At 37.0% G+C, this 17,733-nt stretch overlaps 1 protein-coding gene across 1 annotated transcript in view; it reads right to left on the bottom strand.

Moving 5' to 3' along the window:
• Nucleotides 1-15,038, bottom strand: part of LOC122720785 (lateral signaling target protein 2 homolog) — an 84,347-nt gene extending 69,309 nt beyond the window's left edge. Inside the window, exon 1 of the mRNA XM_043947759.1 lies at nucleotides 13,643-15,038. Coding sequence (XP_043803694.1) covers nucleotides 13,643-14,774 — 1,132 coding nt within the window. The 5' untranslated portion in view covers nucleotides 14,775-15,038. The remainder of the gene's footprint in view (nucleotides 1-13,642) is intronic.
• Nucleotides 15,039-17,733: the final 2,695 nt, after the last annotated feature.

Below are 17,733 nucleotides of genomic sequence, written 5' to 3'. Positions count from 1 at the left end.
ATAGAGAGAAAGAATGATGATTCAAATATTATAATTTAAAATATTACATAGAATGTTAAATAATCATGGAATTTAATATAACTTAATAAGTAAATCTTAATCCATATTTTTTGCATACAAACTTTTGTATTTATTTTCAATTGATTATAAAGATATAAATGTAATATGTTTATTGAAAAATAGAAAATGTCAATTTTAAATAAAAATTTTATATAGAAATTAATTTTTAAAAATTTTCTTATACATGGAGGGCTAAGAATCATATTGATATAAATCCAAAGAATATGAAACTAATCTCATATTATTTTAAATTTTAATTTACAAAGCCAAGCTATGTATAAATTTATCTCGATATAAATAATCAAATTAAAATCAATTCGAAATCGAAGAAAAATACAGGAAGAAAGTTATTCTTTCCTTAAATATTAATTCCTAAATATAAACTTCCCAAAACAATTATGATATTTCCTCCATCTTTCATTTGAATATCTCAAAAAAAGAGTATAAACTTAAAATTTCGGAAACTAGAAGACAAAAGAAATCGGAAATAATAAAAAAATAAAGTTTTATTATTCACGATAATAATTTTACTTATTTGTATCTCAACAAGTTTAGATAAATAGAGTCGTAAGTGTAATTTCTAATTTACATGATAAAACTATTAACTATTATTGTGAGCAAATTATCAAGGACCAGGTTGGATTTACCGCTTCCACATCTTTCCACATGTTTCGCAATCTAGATACCATGCTCACGCTTCACGTGACTAATTTCGTTAAATAACATGGAGGAAACGATTAACCAAATACTCCGAAGAATCTCTGGAAACAACCTAGAGCAATACGAGAACTCATCGAGGTTGCAATTGCTTCCTCGTCCAACAAACCTGTTATACACCGCTCCGATCGTTATCCGACAACGTGGTATCTTTTGTTCGCTCGTGTTCGATACGCGGCTCGCAGTTTAGAACCCAGCCGTGGTCGTTACGCTCGATTGTCCCGCGAACTGGACCCTGCAGCAAAAAGCAGGAAATCCCTGGCATCGGGATGCGAGCTGTTTGCGATGCACGATGCGGTCGAGTTTGCGGATCGTCGCGCGTAGAAATCGCTAGATCAGGTCTAAAATGGCTAATTCAGTGTAATGTAGTGTTGATTACACTGTGTATATTTCCTAAGATATAATTATTTTTAAATGAACTTTTGAAACTAATTATTTCTTTTAATTGAAAATGATCTTTTCTTTTTTTGAAAATAATTTTTTTGTTTAATGTCTAAATTTGCGATGCTTAATTTGATTTTTGTTTTATCAAAGAAAGGAAAAGTATAAATAGTAGAGATGGATCTCTCGAAATTATTCACAGGATTCACTTTTTGTTACTTTTTGTAATTCGAAACGGTTCAAAGCAAGATAAAGAATAACTTGCATTAAATTTTTCTCAAGGGAAAAGCATAATTAACTATTATATTGCTATTGATTATATTGAATTTGAGTTTAAAAAGTTTCAAAAATTAAAATTTGTTAAAGTAAATAAAAATTAATTTTTTTCCAAGGAACTATTATATCTATATAATTATATTTATGGACATCATATTAAATAATTATATAAATACAATTAATACATTTATATATATCTATATTTTTTTCTATTCTTTTATCCTTTTGTGCAGCACATTGTGTATCAAATATTAGAGCACAATAATCAATAAGAAAATATTACGATTAAAGCAGTAACTAGCAAGTTTTTTTTTTTTTCTTAACTTTGTTATTTCACTTCACGAAAATAATATCTATTAAACAGGAAAAACATTGAATAATATTTCAAATACTCGTTAAAAAGTAGAAACGAAATAGGGAAAAATGTTTGTTCCGACAAAAACTCTTAAAGCGCTATTACAATAAGCGATATGAACCTGGCTTATGCGTGTTCCGCGAACGAAGGAACGCTTCTCGTTCGATGGAGGACGATCTGAACGCGCGCGAGAGAAAAAGGGGGGAAAAAATCGACTCAGGTGGAGCAGTAATTTGAGGTAAACACGAAAATGTGAAACGATTGCGCGAGTTGAAGCAGGTAGCCGATAAAAACACGCAAGGCTAGCCGGGGATCGTTGCACACCAAACGGACAGATACAATTTGCCGATCGATTCCTCGTTTGTGAGTTAAACCAGCCGAATCGACGTTGGTTTAACACGGCTTATTAATGGAAGCGAGCCTGTTTCTCTTTGCCCCTGATTCTCAGAAAGAAGCGCAATTTGTCCAGGAAATGTTACTTTTTCTTTTTCTTTTTTCTTTTTTTTTTTTTTATTGGAATAGAAAAGAACGAAGATATAAATATTTTTGATATTTTTTTCTTTTTTTTTTTTTAAAACATAATTTTTCTGATGGAATACAATGCAAAGATATGGGACAAATTAATCGTTTTGTAGAAAGACTTTATTACAGATTAGATAATTGTTAGAAGAAAAGCCGACTCAGATCCGATTTTTCGTCGCGATTTATACATCCGTTTCCCTTGTTCTCGACTCGAAAAAGAAGAAAGACGTACGATAAAAAAGTGGCTCGTATCTTACTTCGTCTAAGATGAACGACGCTTTGTCGTACGAATGTGCTCGCATCTATCTTCGTTGCTTTTAATTAGGGAAACAAGGAGAGATATTCGATCGCAATAAATCACTCGTTTTGCATAAGGATCATAGGGAACAGGTCACAGTGGTTGCGTGGGTTAACCGACTAAATCAATTGCCGCTCTACGCCGCATTTGTTTTAATTTCAATGAGCTTGTAGATTAATCGTGTAATGTAATCTTTCTCTAAATTTTCTCTCGCTCTTTTTTAATCACACAAAATCGTGAAGGACATATGAAAATATGATCAAGTTGTTTTTTCTATAATAGGATGTGTATTCAATGTCTTCTATTTGAATATTTGAATATTTTCTTTTTTTTTTTAATGTTATCGAACGATTTGTTATTTTTAATCAAGCATTGTTAAAGAATAACGGATTATGTACAGAAAAATTTCTTTTTATCGAAATAATATTTTAAGGAGATTAATTTTCATTTTCGTTTTCTTTTAAATATAATTCTAATTTTGTGGAAGACACAATAAAATAAAATGTTCAGAATACAATTGTTCTATCATTTATAAAAAAATTCTTAGGAAAAATTGTATTCGAAACATGAAAAATTGCTAAAACTTTGAGAATTGATTCCATTCTGTCAAAGAGATTTTCTTTCTACAAAAAAATAACTCCGTGTTTAATTTATTACATCATATACAAATATAAATTTTAATTAAAATCAAACTTTTCGAATTTTTTTGTAAAAAATAATATGCAAATTTCATTTTCACGAACCAATTTGTCAGACAATAATATAGGTGTTTAATTTGATTCGTCGGCAATTTATAATCTCTTCGTAGCATGAATTACAAGATTTTAATAAACGCACTGTTATTAAGGAGCTCGAAAAAATGAAAATTTCGGGAAAAATTCAAAGGATGCGTGCATGGACTTCCTGAAAGATAATAACTTTTTCGATATTGCAATTTTCTATAATTTGCGATGAGGAAAGGAAACCCTTGTCGACACGTAATAAGGCGCATCAAAGTGTTATAAACGCAGAAACACGATCAGAACTCCGTCCCAATTTCCGAAACCTGTACGGTAGTGTTTTCGATAATTGAAGCTTGGACGAGTAACACTCTACTTATATTAAACATCGGTTAACGAGTGCATCCCTTTTTGAGAACCAAAAATCACTTCTTGTTGTGGAAGATCTTTTTTTGTCAAAATCTTTGGTAAAAAAAAGTTTGAAATATTTTTAAAAAATACCGAATATATCTAAAACGAACATTGGAATTCGAAGCAAAAATCTTATCTCGTTCAATTATTGGTATTTGCTCGAACTTGAATACATTAAATTTCAATCGAGATTTGAATACAATATGACATCTATTATTTCGAATTAATGGGAAGACAAGATAGTTTGGGTAAGGGAATTTTTAATGAAGAAAACGTTTCTTTAATGAATTATTTTATATTTCGAGGAAAATATTTACGACAAAATGGTGATAATGGTTTTTTAATTGCTAAATTGCGAAAAACATTTTTCACTTTCCTTTATTACTTCAATACCAGAATTTAAATTTACCTTTAACAATATCCTTCTATGCAAAAGAATCGCGATAAATTTTCCTATGTTTTTATAAAAAAATATCCCGTCCATTGATTTCTTCAATTTCATAAAATGAATATTTTCGCTAATAAATATAATATATACAATTCGGATAATTCCATTAATAAATATATATACCAATCCACGATCTCTTTAATCCGAACTTAAACACGGATGAATGTTATAACGAAAAAAAGAAAAGAAAAAATTTCATATTCGAATAGTCGTAAAAGAAAGAACTATTCACATTCCTCTAAAAAAAAAAAATTACATCCATTTCGAGTATACTCGAAGGAGTAGCGAGAATAGATGGAATAAAATAAAACCTGCTTAGTTGAAAAGCCGGGCGGTCGGCGGATCGATCCGAATCCGTCGATCGATAAAGAATCTATAACGATCGGGTATCATCTTAAATCGATATTTGCCTCGATTCCCGCGGCGTGGAAGCCCGCGACAAATGGGGAAGAGGGGAGAGGCGCGGCGATATCGTGGGGAGGCGAAAGAGATGAGGAGAGAGACGAGATAAGAATGCCGCGTAAGTATAGAGAGCATAATAATCAGAAGTAAATTGCGGATACGTGAGGCTACCGTGTTGTAGGGGGCCTCGGGCTTAGCTGACCGCGTCTCTCTGTTCCTTCGTTTCTTCTTCTTATTCTCTCGACGTGCTCGACCCCGTACACGCACCAATTTCTCGCTCGTGCGCTTGCGCGCCAAAGTACGCGTACACGTGTATATATATATACGTATAGTATATACGGGTGAATTTATATAGATATCGATGGACGTGTAAGAAGACGAGACGGGCTAGCGGGACACCGAGGGATATACGTATGATACCTAACCTGACGGTAATCTAATTTGAATCCCGAAGCCAAGGGTTGGCCGGTAATGGAACACGTATCGAATAATATTACGAGCGATTCGATTCGATATCATTCGTCGTAATTCTGGTCCCGAGACCGCAACCGAGCTTCCCTCGGAGAAGGCGGCGAAGAGTAGCCTGACCGCCTGACCGCCTCCTCCTCGGCCAGACCTTGATCGCTCCCGTGTGAACAACACATTTTATGCGTATTCCGGGTGGCACGGGGTAAAGAAAGGAACTAGTCGCGGCGTAGAAGAAGCTACGAGATCCCCAGCGGAGTCTCGAAATTCACTAGATAATGGAAATGATCGAATTCTGGAACGTGAGAAATCGACGATTTTTCGAACGGTTTTTCTAAGGAGATAGCAATAATTGGGCAAGATATAAATATATATATGGAAATATATGTATATTTTTCTTTTTTCATTTTATATAACGTTCTTTGGTAAAGGAATGGTTGTAATTGAGATATATTGGGATCAAATTTCGATTTAAGTGATCGGTTTAGAGCATCGATTTTCGAACAGGTTTTTTTTTTAATTTTTAATGCATTCTTTTTGATATATCATACATTGTCAATAATCGAATATATAAAAGATTTGAAAGTCTTTGAAATAATAGGAATGAATTGCAATTAATTTTCATCGTGCATGTAGCCAATCACATTCGTAATTGTTGGTCTCTTTAAAAAATATTCGAATTGTGCCGAATTATTAGAATCGTTACTCCAACTATAACATTCTGTGGAATAATGGAAATAATAATAAGAAGTGAATTGTGAAAGATGAGAAATCAAGAAAATTCAATTTTTTATTCAATGTGAAAAGAGAAAGAATACGAAACAAAAATTTATATCTGTCGATTCGAATAGAAAGCCAGAATCTATGCCTTGCATTATGCTGTGTTTTTTATTATTTTCTCATTGTTATTTATTTTTAGTAAAATGAAAACTACTGAATTTATATATAATATTTTATTTTTATTATTCCTCGAACGTTTATTTTCTCCAAAGATTATTTTGGCCAAGAAATTAAAATTTTTCTGGAATTCTTCCGATTCAACTTTAGTGATCAGCCAATATTACTAGATAACAATAATTAACTATCCTTTATCCTTTAATTCTTTTACGCAAATTTCGAGAGTTTTGAAAATTTATTTTAGAAAAAAATGGCAAAATGTTCGAGAGAAGTTTGTGAACTTGTTTGCGTCTCGAAGAGTTTCTAGTCACCCATCCCATAATTTTTATCATTGACGAAATGATTTTCGTTAATTTCGCCCGGTTTTCAATACGCGTGCGGCCAATCACGGAGCATCGTAATAGCCCGTGCAGTTGTTGCCTCTTTGCCTAATGTTAGCCCTTTTAAAGAACGTATCATAAATTGCGTAAAGCGAAGGCGCACCGGCTTTTATACCACGTTGCCCGAGGCGAGCCATTCCCCTTTTCCTCTCTTTTGCCTCCTTTCTCCTCTACGCAGTGCCGCGAACGAATCTCCTTTACGCGCCGCTAAAAAGTAGCATTTCGGACGAAATATAAAATTGATAAAACACTCCCCCCCCTCCCTCTTCGGTAATATATAAGCGATTCGTAACGAACAACGGCCGTGATCCCTTCGTTATCGAATCGATCATTAGGTTACGAGGTGTTTGTGAATAAATTAACGTTCCCACGAACATCAATCATAATGGCTGATGCGAGATTTCTCACGTCTTAAGTTAGAATTCATCTCATGTTTTCAATTAAACGGAAAATTTCTTTCTTCGCGAAAATATCAAAATTCGTGAATTTTTTTTTTTTAAATATTTTCAAACGTGTAATAAAGTGTAGATTGTTGGAAAATTGTTATTTCTATTTAATTTCATTTTTCCAAAATAATGATTGATTGATACACATTGATGATATTCATATAAATTGAAATTTTTATATATCTAGGTATAGAGTGTCTTGGTACATTAGATTTTAGTTTTCTGGAAATTCTTACTTATTTTATTTTTTCAAAATAATTCTAAGTTATTCATCGATTTTTATGCAAATTTTTATATAAAATACAATACAAATATACAAGAAATATATTAAACGGTATGTCACAATATATAAAAATGCTATTATTTTGTATGATATATACATATATTGCATAAATTATTATTTATTTTATTTATTACATCATTTTATTTATCATTTTGCATTATAATATATGATAATAGTTTTTTTGAAATATTGTAAAATGATATCATCTGTCCGAAAAAATAATTTGCCAGAAGAAAATACGTCTTTATACATATCAAGAGACGATTAAATGATATGATTAAATTTTAATATTAGTATATGCTGAAAAATTTTGTAATTCTTTTATAGATATCTACTGTTTAAAATATTTGTAATTTTTACACATAAATTGTTGCTTTTCTGTATCTCTTAGCATTCCATTTCTTTTTAATTTTTCTCCAAAAATTTCGTTAGTTATTTTTAGCAATGAAATTAAAGATTTTATTTTTCTTCTTAATTATTTAATTTAATTATTTTTTTCATATTGTTCAAAAGGAAATTAAATTTCAGTATATGCCAAATCTTGATGTAAATTTTCCAACTTAAAAATTTCTTTTACAGCTTTAATCAATGCTCTTTCTCATTAACTTTACTTGTTTTAGAAATAACACCGTGTAAATATAATATTAATAATATAAAATACATACATACAAATTAAATATATTGTTAAGATTAAACGAATACCTTTCTAACAGTTTCTAAATACTTTTTATAAAATAATATCGTTTTTAATCAAGTTTTCCATCTTGTTACGACTATCTGAGATAGGAATGGAATATTTAAGATTTTCTCTTCGTAAATTTCGACGTTATTTATAGACTTTCAAAAATACTCACTTCCTCTATAGAAATTAATGCGTTGATTGTTGAAAAATGGCTTCTTCTACTGATCTATTTATTTAATTTTTCGATAAAAAATAATTTTTAAATTTCTGCCAATTTTTGATATACTATCACCACGAATAAAACTCTTTCATATTTATAAATCGAATTCTCGAATCGACAAATAATAGCATTATTAGTTTTAATTAGTTCCAATTACAAGCGAGCAAACGAGGCATTATCGAATCATTCTCAAATTTTTCCAATAACTAAATTACCAATATAACAACCGGCGTTGTCTGTAATTTCATCTACAGAAATTCAAATATTGCGCTCTGTAATATCTCCCCGAATATTTTGAATACGCGCGATTCCTAATGATTTTGCATAATTTTTCCTTTAGAAAAATATTGGATTCATTCATCTCTATATTTTTCGAGAAAATTTTTTTATGTCACCAAAGTTATTATCGTTTGACATAAGTCGCTATAAAATTGATTTTTATTGATACTGATACTACGTTACTTGCACTTGATTCTGAATTATTATACCATACGAAATAATATCTAAAAAAACAAATCATTGTATTTTTGTGTATTGAATCTGAATCTGGTGAAAATTGCTTATCACAATTTAAATTTAGAAAATAAATAGATATAATAATATAAAATAATAATTTTTGTTATATTCACGATATTTTTCCAAATAATAAAATTAATATTCGTTTAATATTTTTGTCTTTTTTTTTTTGTACTATCGTTCTGTGAAGTTTGATTTATCATTATTTTTTGTTAAAGTATCAATAAAAATATTTATTGAAAAGTATTTTGAATTTGAAGAATATAAATATACGTTTTTAATTTATTAATCTTTTTGAAAAAAATAAGAATTAGAATTTTCATAAACTCCTTTATTTTCGTTAAAAATGGAATAACTTCGAAGCGATGTATCTCTATAAATCAAATTTGTAAACTTTGGATAAGTTGGATTAGTCTCGAGAAACACTGAAAATTGTAACGTGTGCTAAACAATATTTGCATATCGAACCAATTATGACTTATATATTCTTTTATCTGTTTATCGCATAACAATTACCAATATCTCTTTAGAAAAAAAGAATGAAATATTTATCTGCTATTTCACTTTATCTATTTATTATTTTGAATAGAATACTCTCAATAAACCTATATTTCAATATGTCAAAATTAAATTAAATATTACATGTTAAAACTTGTATTTTTTTTACGTAAAACATGCAAAATATATGAAAAATATTACATAAATTCAATTAGGAATATCTACAGTATATTTATTTACAAAATAGGATATATTTATCTAATTGACTTAATCCGTGATATTCATTTTTCATTTCACATTTCTTTTGATAAATGAAAATATCGAACTTAATCTTTCGAAGACGATTCATAAATATAAGTCAGTCATTTATTCAAACAAATAATAGATAAAGAAAATTTAAAAAAAAAAAGAATAGGTACACGATTACAGTTTCAAGGACTATTCGGCTTGTTTCAATTTGCCATTCGAGTTTTATTTGCTGATAACGTTTGATCTACTTACTTTCAATAAAGTTTTGATTGTAATTCTTCCTGCACAATTTATATGAAATAATTAATTTATTGTTATAGCAAATATTATCAATAAAGGTATGGAACATCTTTACAAAATTGTATGTTAAAATAAAGTGAATAAGATCTATTGTAAGCATCGATAAATTTGACGTCCAAAATTAATACAGATACAATAAAAATTAATTTTTTCCTTGAGAAAAAAATATAAAAAACCGAGAATGTTGATGTAAGATGAGTTTCATTATTAATAACGCATTAAAAGATATTAAAATTGAGGGAAAAATCGTTGATTGAAGAATGTTTCAGACAAGAGAAATATAATTTGTAATATTCATTAACAATCTCAAATTTCGAATAAAAAATATGGATCAAGGCTCGGAAAGAAATACGAATTTACTCATTTTTCATTATGTAAATACATCAATATCTGTATGGTAATTTTATTAAATTAAATCCTGATGATATTTTAAGATCACTTTCATTTTCAATATTATAAATTATTTTTGAACATAATATCTATGCAAATTCTCTTCAAAAATTAAAATCTTTGATCATTTCGTCGCGTTTTAATTTTAATCGATTTTACTTTTTTAATTACATAAACTAGACTCTCAGAGATGAACAAAACCCAAATTCTACTTATTTATAACGCCACTTTATTTAAAGAAGCGTACCTTTTATTCTATCTGACGATTTCTATTTTAATCGCAAAACAAATATCGCAAAAGAAAATCCAGAAAATATTTATAACAAAGATTTAACACGCGCACCAACGTACCTCAATCGCTTCGAAAACAAAACTTGAATACCAAACGATAAACCATTCAAGGAAACTAGCATCGTTTCTCTCCCCATCTCCTCCAGATCCTCTAGATTCGATCACAAGGTGGTACAAGACGGAAAAGAAGCGACAAGGACAACCCTTTGTCGAAATGTTTCACGTATCGGCCGCCGCCGCCGCCGCCGCCGTCGGAAGTGGTGGCTCGCGTTTTCTGTATCACGCTATATGCAAATGAGACATATGCTCTCGCCGCGCCACATAATAAATTACTCGTGTGGAGATACATCGTTGTATAGGTAGGGCCTAAAATTACTGCACTGGTCCCGCCAGGGACACACACGGACGGGAATGGCCGAGGCCAGTCGACCCCGGACGAAACGTGTGCGCGGTTCCACGGCTTATACAGGATAATACGCGCCTCTTACGCGCCCCTCGAACAAGTAATGCCAAACTGTCCTTTCGTCGGGGAACGACGAAGCGACGTTCCTCTTCGTGCTTCTCTTCTTCTTCTTCTTCTTCTTCCTCCTCCTCCTCCTCTTCTTTTTTTCTCCTCCTTTTCTTCCTCTCTTAAAAACGCTCTCTCGAGCTGTTGTATATCTCTGTTGTACACCACCGACAACGGTGTACGTCGTGAAATTTTTTCTTTCTACGCTACTGTACACGGATCAAGGGAGTAATTGGACGAGGAGGGGGGAAGAGGGACGGAAGCGCGGTATGAAAATGATGAACGACGTTTTGATGCCTGAACAATCCTGCTGTCTAAGGACGCGGCACCGTTTTTCCTTGTTATTATCGTTGCCACCGGCGTGACAAAGATTATTGAAATCTTCCAAGGACAGCTTGCTTCTTCTCCTTCTTCTTATTCTTCCCCTTCTCTTTCTTATTCTTCTCCGTCGGAGCTTATCATCGAAATACGCGTGTCCTTGCGGAATATGAAAACAAAAATACGCGTGTATCGTGTTACGTCGACGACTGACACAGCGTAACGTTTCAAGGGTACGGAGAGAGAGAGAGAAAGAGGATACAATACCTCGGCATCTGTTCGTGAGAGCAATAAGAGTGAACGTCTGAAAATGTTCCGAAATCCGCTTTGGGGTCACCCTCGAGGAAGGAGGGAACTCGCGTTGTTTACGTGGCCGGGGTTTAAAGGGAAGAGAGAAGAAAAGAAAAGAAGGAAAAAAAAGGAATCGTTTCCTTTTCCCGAGCAAACACGAAGGCAAACGCGCAGCATGAGCCACGGTGTTGTAAAACAATTTGCCGAGGCTATGGTAAACAATGGATGGACGATCACGAGGATGGACGTCGAAGGTTCGAGGAGACGAGGCTCCTGCAATTCTTCTTTCCATAAACCCTTAATTTTACGATGATTAGTACAGCCTTCTGTCTCTTTTCCGCCACGTTTAATCCCGCCAAGATTCGATCCTCGAGATCTGTTCTTCTCGTCCGGGTTACGAAAAACTGGGGTTTTACAATCCTCTCTTCCTCGATTCGAGACAAGACTTTCGGGGAAAGGGCCAAAGTTTGGGTTTGCTAGCTTTTACCGCGCCAGGTAATTGGATTAAAGGAACGATTTGGGGTAAGATTACAGGCTGGCCGGGGCTGCCTCTCTCGGTTTGCGTTGTCGATTTCCAAGGATATCATCCAAGGTAAATCCAATTTTTTTTTTCAGAGTTAGTCCGTCACCAGGGGCGGAAATTTTTCTTACGGGCTAGGAAGTGTTTATTGCATTCCTCCGAGGAAATTATAATTCCATTAGGGATCCCGAGGGATCCCAAACGACACGTTTCGATTATCAAGCGAGGATAGAAGAACTTTTACAATCGACCATTTTCTCTTTCCATTTTATTCCTTGAAAAGATAAAAAAGCGTCGAGGAATTATTTAAATTCGCTTGATAATTAATATATCGTCGATTGTGTGGCGAGAAAAAAAGAGAAAAAAAAAAAAAAGAAAAATCATTCGATTTCTAAAAAAAATTAATTGCCATTAACTTTTCGACATTACAGAATACAATTAAATTTCCAGAAAGTGGGCATTTATCCGCGTTTGCGCGGGGTCAACGACTTGAAAATTACTCGTCGTTCAATTTGTTTATCGAGAAATACGTAATGAAGAACGATCGATACGTTTAATCGACGCGTCCCTCGTGCGCTATCAATCGTGGAAACAGATCTGATCGCGATCTGTACCACCACAAGATTAATACTTGTTCCTTTCGTTACGAGAAACGAGACGTGGAATAAACCGGACCCGATGAATATCGAATGCCGTCTCAGAAACGAGCTGTCGTGCGGGGAACAAAGCCACGATGAAAAATGTCATCGTCGTTCAATTACGATGCATCTTGGAACAGGCGGTAACAGCAGCTTCTAATATTATTAGCGTTCGTAGAAACGTGCTTCTGGAAAGTAGCACTTGTACGAGCTACGGCGAGCCTTGTGCACGCGTCCCCTGTTTCTAAATACTGTAACCGAGCCTATTTAACGAAGCGGCGCCTCGATGGCTTACCAACATAAACTATTCGCTCGCTAATTGCTGAAACATCAAATAAAAAAAAACACGACCAACTGTCTTACTCGTTAACGACTCGTTTCGGTGAATGCATAATTTCGTTCGCGCGAAAATTAGCCGTTACCGCACACGTGTCTCATTGGAAATATAAATTGTCAACTTGTTCAAAAAAAATAAATAAATAAATAAATCGTTCTGGAACCGTGTAATTTCGTGTAAAAAATAAACAACTCATCTGATCTGATTATTATTATTATTATTATTATTATTATTATTATTATTATTATTATTATTATTATTACTCGATGAATTCGAAACCTTTCAAGGTTAATTCAATTCAATAGGAAACAATGATTCAAAGATGCACGAAGAAAGGACAAATTCGAGAGCATCGATCAAAATTAAGGTCCCCATTCATCGATGGCGGGGGATAGTGGAGGGGAAAGCAAACTTCCATCGTTAATTAAAGAGACCGTCCCATTATTCGATTCTGTATTAACGGTCGTTTCTCTCCCAGTCGGGCAGTCAGAATTTGCATGCGTGAATGAAACGCCTTGCCAGGCATTGTTTCATCGGTTACACCGACGATATCGCGACTATGTGTACATACCGCGGCTGAAATACGACACACGTAATCACTTGCCCCATCATGCCTCCGTAATAATTCCTATTTTCAACGCGTGCACGATACGTTCGACTCGATTCTCTTCCCGAACGAATGCGCAACCTAACGTTTCGCGTGCCTAACGTTAATCCTCCTTCGATGATACCGACCTCCTCCCACGCTACGAAAAAACACGCTAGATTGAAGAAGAAAAGGAAGAGAGAGAGAGAGAGAGAAAAGAAAAAAAAAGAACGCTCACCTTGACTGTGCTCACCGGCGTCGAAAGTTTTGCTGGTCATCTGGAACAACGCGTCCAAAGGACTCCCCTGCCCTGTGGTCCTCTTCCCATGATGCCCGCTCTGAGAGCCGTGCTGCTGCGACGTTTTCCTCTTGAACTGTTGCTGCTGTTGCTGCTGTTGCAACGCCGGATGATGCAAGCCCGGATGCATACCATGATGCATACCGTGATGATGATGGCCCAACGGATCCGGGCTTCCGGAATCGGAGACGGAACTCCTGCCGGACGAGGACGAGCTGCTGAGAGGTGGCTCGCTGATCGAGCCGGCCGACATAGACGCGAGAGACATGCCCATCAGGGACAGATCCCTGGGCGGCGTGGAATGATTGTGATGGTGGTGGTGAAGGTGGTGCTGGTGGTGCTGTTGCTGCTGCTGTTGCTGCAGGTGATGGCGGTGATGGTGATGGTGGTTGAGATGGTGGTGATTCGACTCGACCGTGTCCCAAGGGCGCACGATCTTCGCCTTGGGTCTGTGCGACAAGATGTCCAGTATGCTGAAAGACTTGACCCCGCGCTCGTTCGTGTCCCTGTCCCTCTCGTCCTCCTCGTCCGAGTGCTGCATCTGCACCATCTTCAAACGTTTCAGAGGCTTGAAGTAATCGTCCGCGGCACCCGCCCCCGAAGCACCGTTACTGCTAGTCCTACTGTTCACTTCCTCGTCGTCCTCCTCCTCCTCTTCCTCGTCCCTCAACGTGGTCACGGAATCACCGCCGCTACCCTCGTGGACTCGAAGCCCTCTCCCGTTCGACATCCTGTAATCGCCACCGCGCGAGTAACTGTCCTCGTCGTCGGCGATCACCGACTCCCTGGGGTAACTCCTTCGCGGGCTCAGTCTGTCCACGTATTCCTCCCTCGATTGGGACAACCGTTCCTCCTCGTCCGCGGTGGGCGCGACCACGACGAGGGGTAAGGGGCTAGGGCAACCCACGGAGATCTCGTCCTCGTCGTCCTGGACGTCGCCCCGGCCCGGGGACCCTCTGCAAGGCGTCCGTCGGTGGATCGGCGATCCCAAGCAGCCAGGCGTCGTGGCGCTCGAGGACACCGTCGTCGACGGTGACATCGTGTACGATTCCGTCATTTCCGTGGTGCACATTCCTTCCGATCGATCTCACCTCTTCGCGACGGCGTTGATGCTTTCGAAACTTCGGCTCGACCGATCGAGATTTAAACCGGTCGAGAGTCGACAACAAAGTGTTGCATCCGAAACACTCACGAGTTTCGTCAATATCCGTGATTCGCACTGAAATTTGGTCGAACACTTAGCCGCATTTTCTCACCGCGGATTCGATCCTTTCGAGTCGAACGACAAGTATCATTCTTATTAACGCGGAACTGTACACTGACGGACTACTCTTCGACCAAGTTTCCTCTTCTTTTCAACAATGCACCGTCATCGTAATTCCCGCCGATCGTCCCCAGTCATCGTTTCAAACAGTTCCTCTTACATCACGAAAACCTCCTACGACTCGCACTCTGGACGTATTCTCCGTCGTTGCGCGCCTGTCATCGTGGCGCGATTCCACGTCGAAAACGATCTCCTCTTCCCCGATGATCTTAGCCTATCTATCGTCGCACGATACGGTTTACGCGAGTGAGAAAAATCCACAATTCGTCCGAACTCAAGAAGCACAAAATTCGAGTCCACAACGGTCAACGATCATCGCACCTTTCTCCTTCGATCGACAGTCAACTCCCCGAAAAATAAACGTGACGCGATCGTTACCCTGTCGAGAAGTGAAGCTCACACGCGCGAAACTCGTCTCGACACTATCGTCACGAAGCACACATGAACGCTCGAACCAGTCCGTTGATCCCACGGGCGTACGACGCGGGCATATCGAGCGTGTCTGGTTGGAACGAAACGTCAATACGGATGGATGGATAAACGAGCTTACAGGATTCGGTGGCTTGCTATCAGGCCAGGCCAAGCCAGTGACTCGAAATGGTACGGGGACGGGTATCTCGGGCCGGTGTTCCTGCAGGGGCAGGCACTTCACTCTCGACCGCCTCGAACGCGATCGCGGAGGAGGGAACGGGAATCGTTCGAATCCCCTACTACGCCTGGCCCGTCCGTGCACCACCTCTGCCGATGGGACGTGCCCAAGTCGGTCGGCCATGGGCGGCCTCAGCCTAAGCCCCGCCTACCGAAACCCCCTCCCCCTCCCGCCTCGGCCAGGCTTAACCGTGGCCCCTTAGACACGGCAAAATGACGCTGCCTCGATGGAATTTTTACGAGACGTACTTAACGTCCCTGTGCCGCTGCCCGACCGGCCTTTAACGCACTCGGCCCTTTCGTCGTCGTCGCCGCCGTCGTCCTCATCGTCGTCGTCGTAGTCCTCGTCGTCGTCGTCCTCGTCGTCCTTTTCCCTCTTTTACTCTCTTCCTCCCCCTCGTTCCATCCTCCGCCTCGGTCCCTCCTCGTCCCCTACCTTCGGCTGCGCACCACCTTCTGTCCGTCCTTCTTGCAATCCCTTCTTTCCTCGCCTCCTTCTTTCTCTCGTCTCGAGGAACGTGGGATTGACCCTCCACGACGAAAAGCTCGCCTAACGAGGGCCCACCGTGATTTCGTCCCACCCGGATTGACGATTTCTAAGTGCCGCTCGACTCGAAAAACTGGAATTTAGAGGGGGAGCTTCGATCCTTTTCTTTCCATCCAGTTTCTTTTTTAATTTCGTGCATCGTCGCGCGTATTTATTTAAAAATCCTATCTGCTTAACGTTTAATTTAACCGTTAGTTGTTTCGCGCGAAAACGATATTTAACGATTCATTACATTACACGGGCTATATTGATCTCGTTATTCCTTTATATTATCCAATTTATTGACACGTACATTGCAATCATCTCTTAAATATATTTTATTTTATTTTCTAAGCTAAAAGAATTCCATTCCCTATTTTTCACGTTCCATCCGCGTTATTATTATAAGTTTTTACATACACAAACGCTTGTCACAAGCCGAGCAGCACACTTTCGTATCGATAGCGTTCCCGTGTATGAGAACGCGGGACAAGAAATAACGGAGGAGAGAAGAAATTCGTTTCTATCAAAGCCGATCGATCCTCGTGTTTCCTTTTTTTCTATACGATCGCGTATCGACCGTTCGATCGGCCGGGACAAGCGGAAGCCATCCGCAGAGGTCGATGGCGAACATGTTTCCGGAATCGTTGGGAACAATCGTCGTGTAGGGTCGAAACAAGGAGGGGAAATATCGCGGTTCCCGAGCACCGCTCGTCCGGAACGGGCCTAGAAAGGTATCTCGCGACCATTACATACAGACTATTATCCGCGATCCGAGTGCCGAGAATCGATTCACTCGCCATGTAATTGTAGCAATCTGGTCGACAACTAGCGGCCGTCACGACACGAAAATATCCATCAAGCTTCTTGCAAGAGAAGATCGAATTTCGCCCTCTTCAAACCGCTTCACAGTTCGCTAGAGAGGCATATTTCTTTTTTTTTTTTTTTTTTTNNNNTTTTTTTTTTTTTTTTTTTTTTGTTTCTCTGATTACTATCTTAGACGTAGTTGCGCGATATCGAAGCGAGTTTCGCGGAAAAGCGAAAAATTAATCTTCATTTCGAAGCAGTGTTTTCAAGTGTTACGTTATATTCCTGATATTATTAACAGTTGTATGTTGCATGTTGTACGTTAAGAGTTGTACGTACACACACCCGTGTTTTATTACGTAGTAGTGTATTGAATAATTTTTACGTATTGCGGCACGTCTAAAAATCTAAAAAAATCTGAAATAATTTTCCATTACGTGATATATAATGCGTTATTAGATGTGTATTTTGGTTTTTCCTGGGTGATTAAGTATATTTATATTATGCATCGTGTATAACTTACGATAACAACAAATCTAATACAAAAACATCACCTATTTACGTATTCCATATTTCGCAATTAAACACGTTTAAAATAAAATTTAAGCGTTATGTCGATCCATTCTCTGTAAATTTTCCAAAAACACAATCTTCATTAAAATTACCTAATCCATAGAATCATATTCTTTCTTTCAAAAAAATAAAATTCTAAATTTCAAAATTGCA

This window comes from Apis laboriosa, unplaced genomic scaffold (genome assembly GCF_014066325.1).
Source record: "Apis laboriosa isolate Shangri-la unplaced genomic scaffold, ASM1406632v1 scaffold1321_cov151, whole genome shotgun sequence".
Taxonomy (NCBI): Eukaryota; Metazoa; Arthropoda; class Insecta; order Hymenoptera; family Apidae; genus Apis; species Apis laboriosa.
This window is presented reverse-complemented; position numbering and strand designations above follow the sequence as displayed.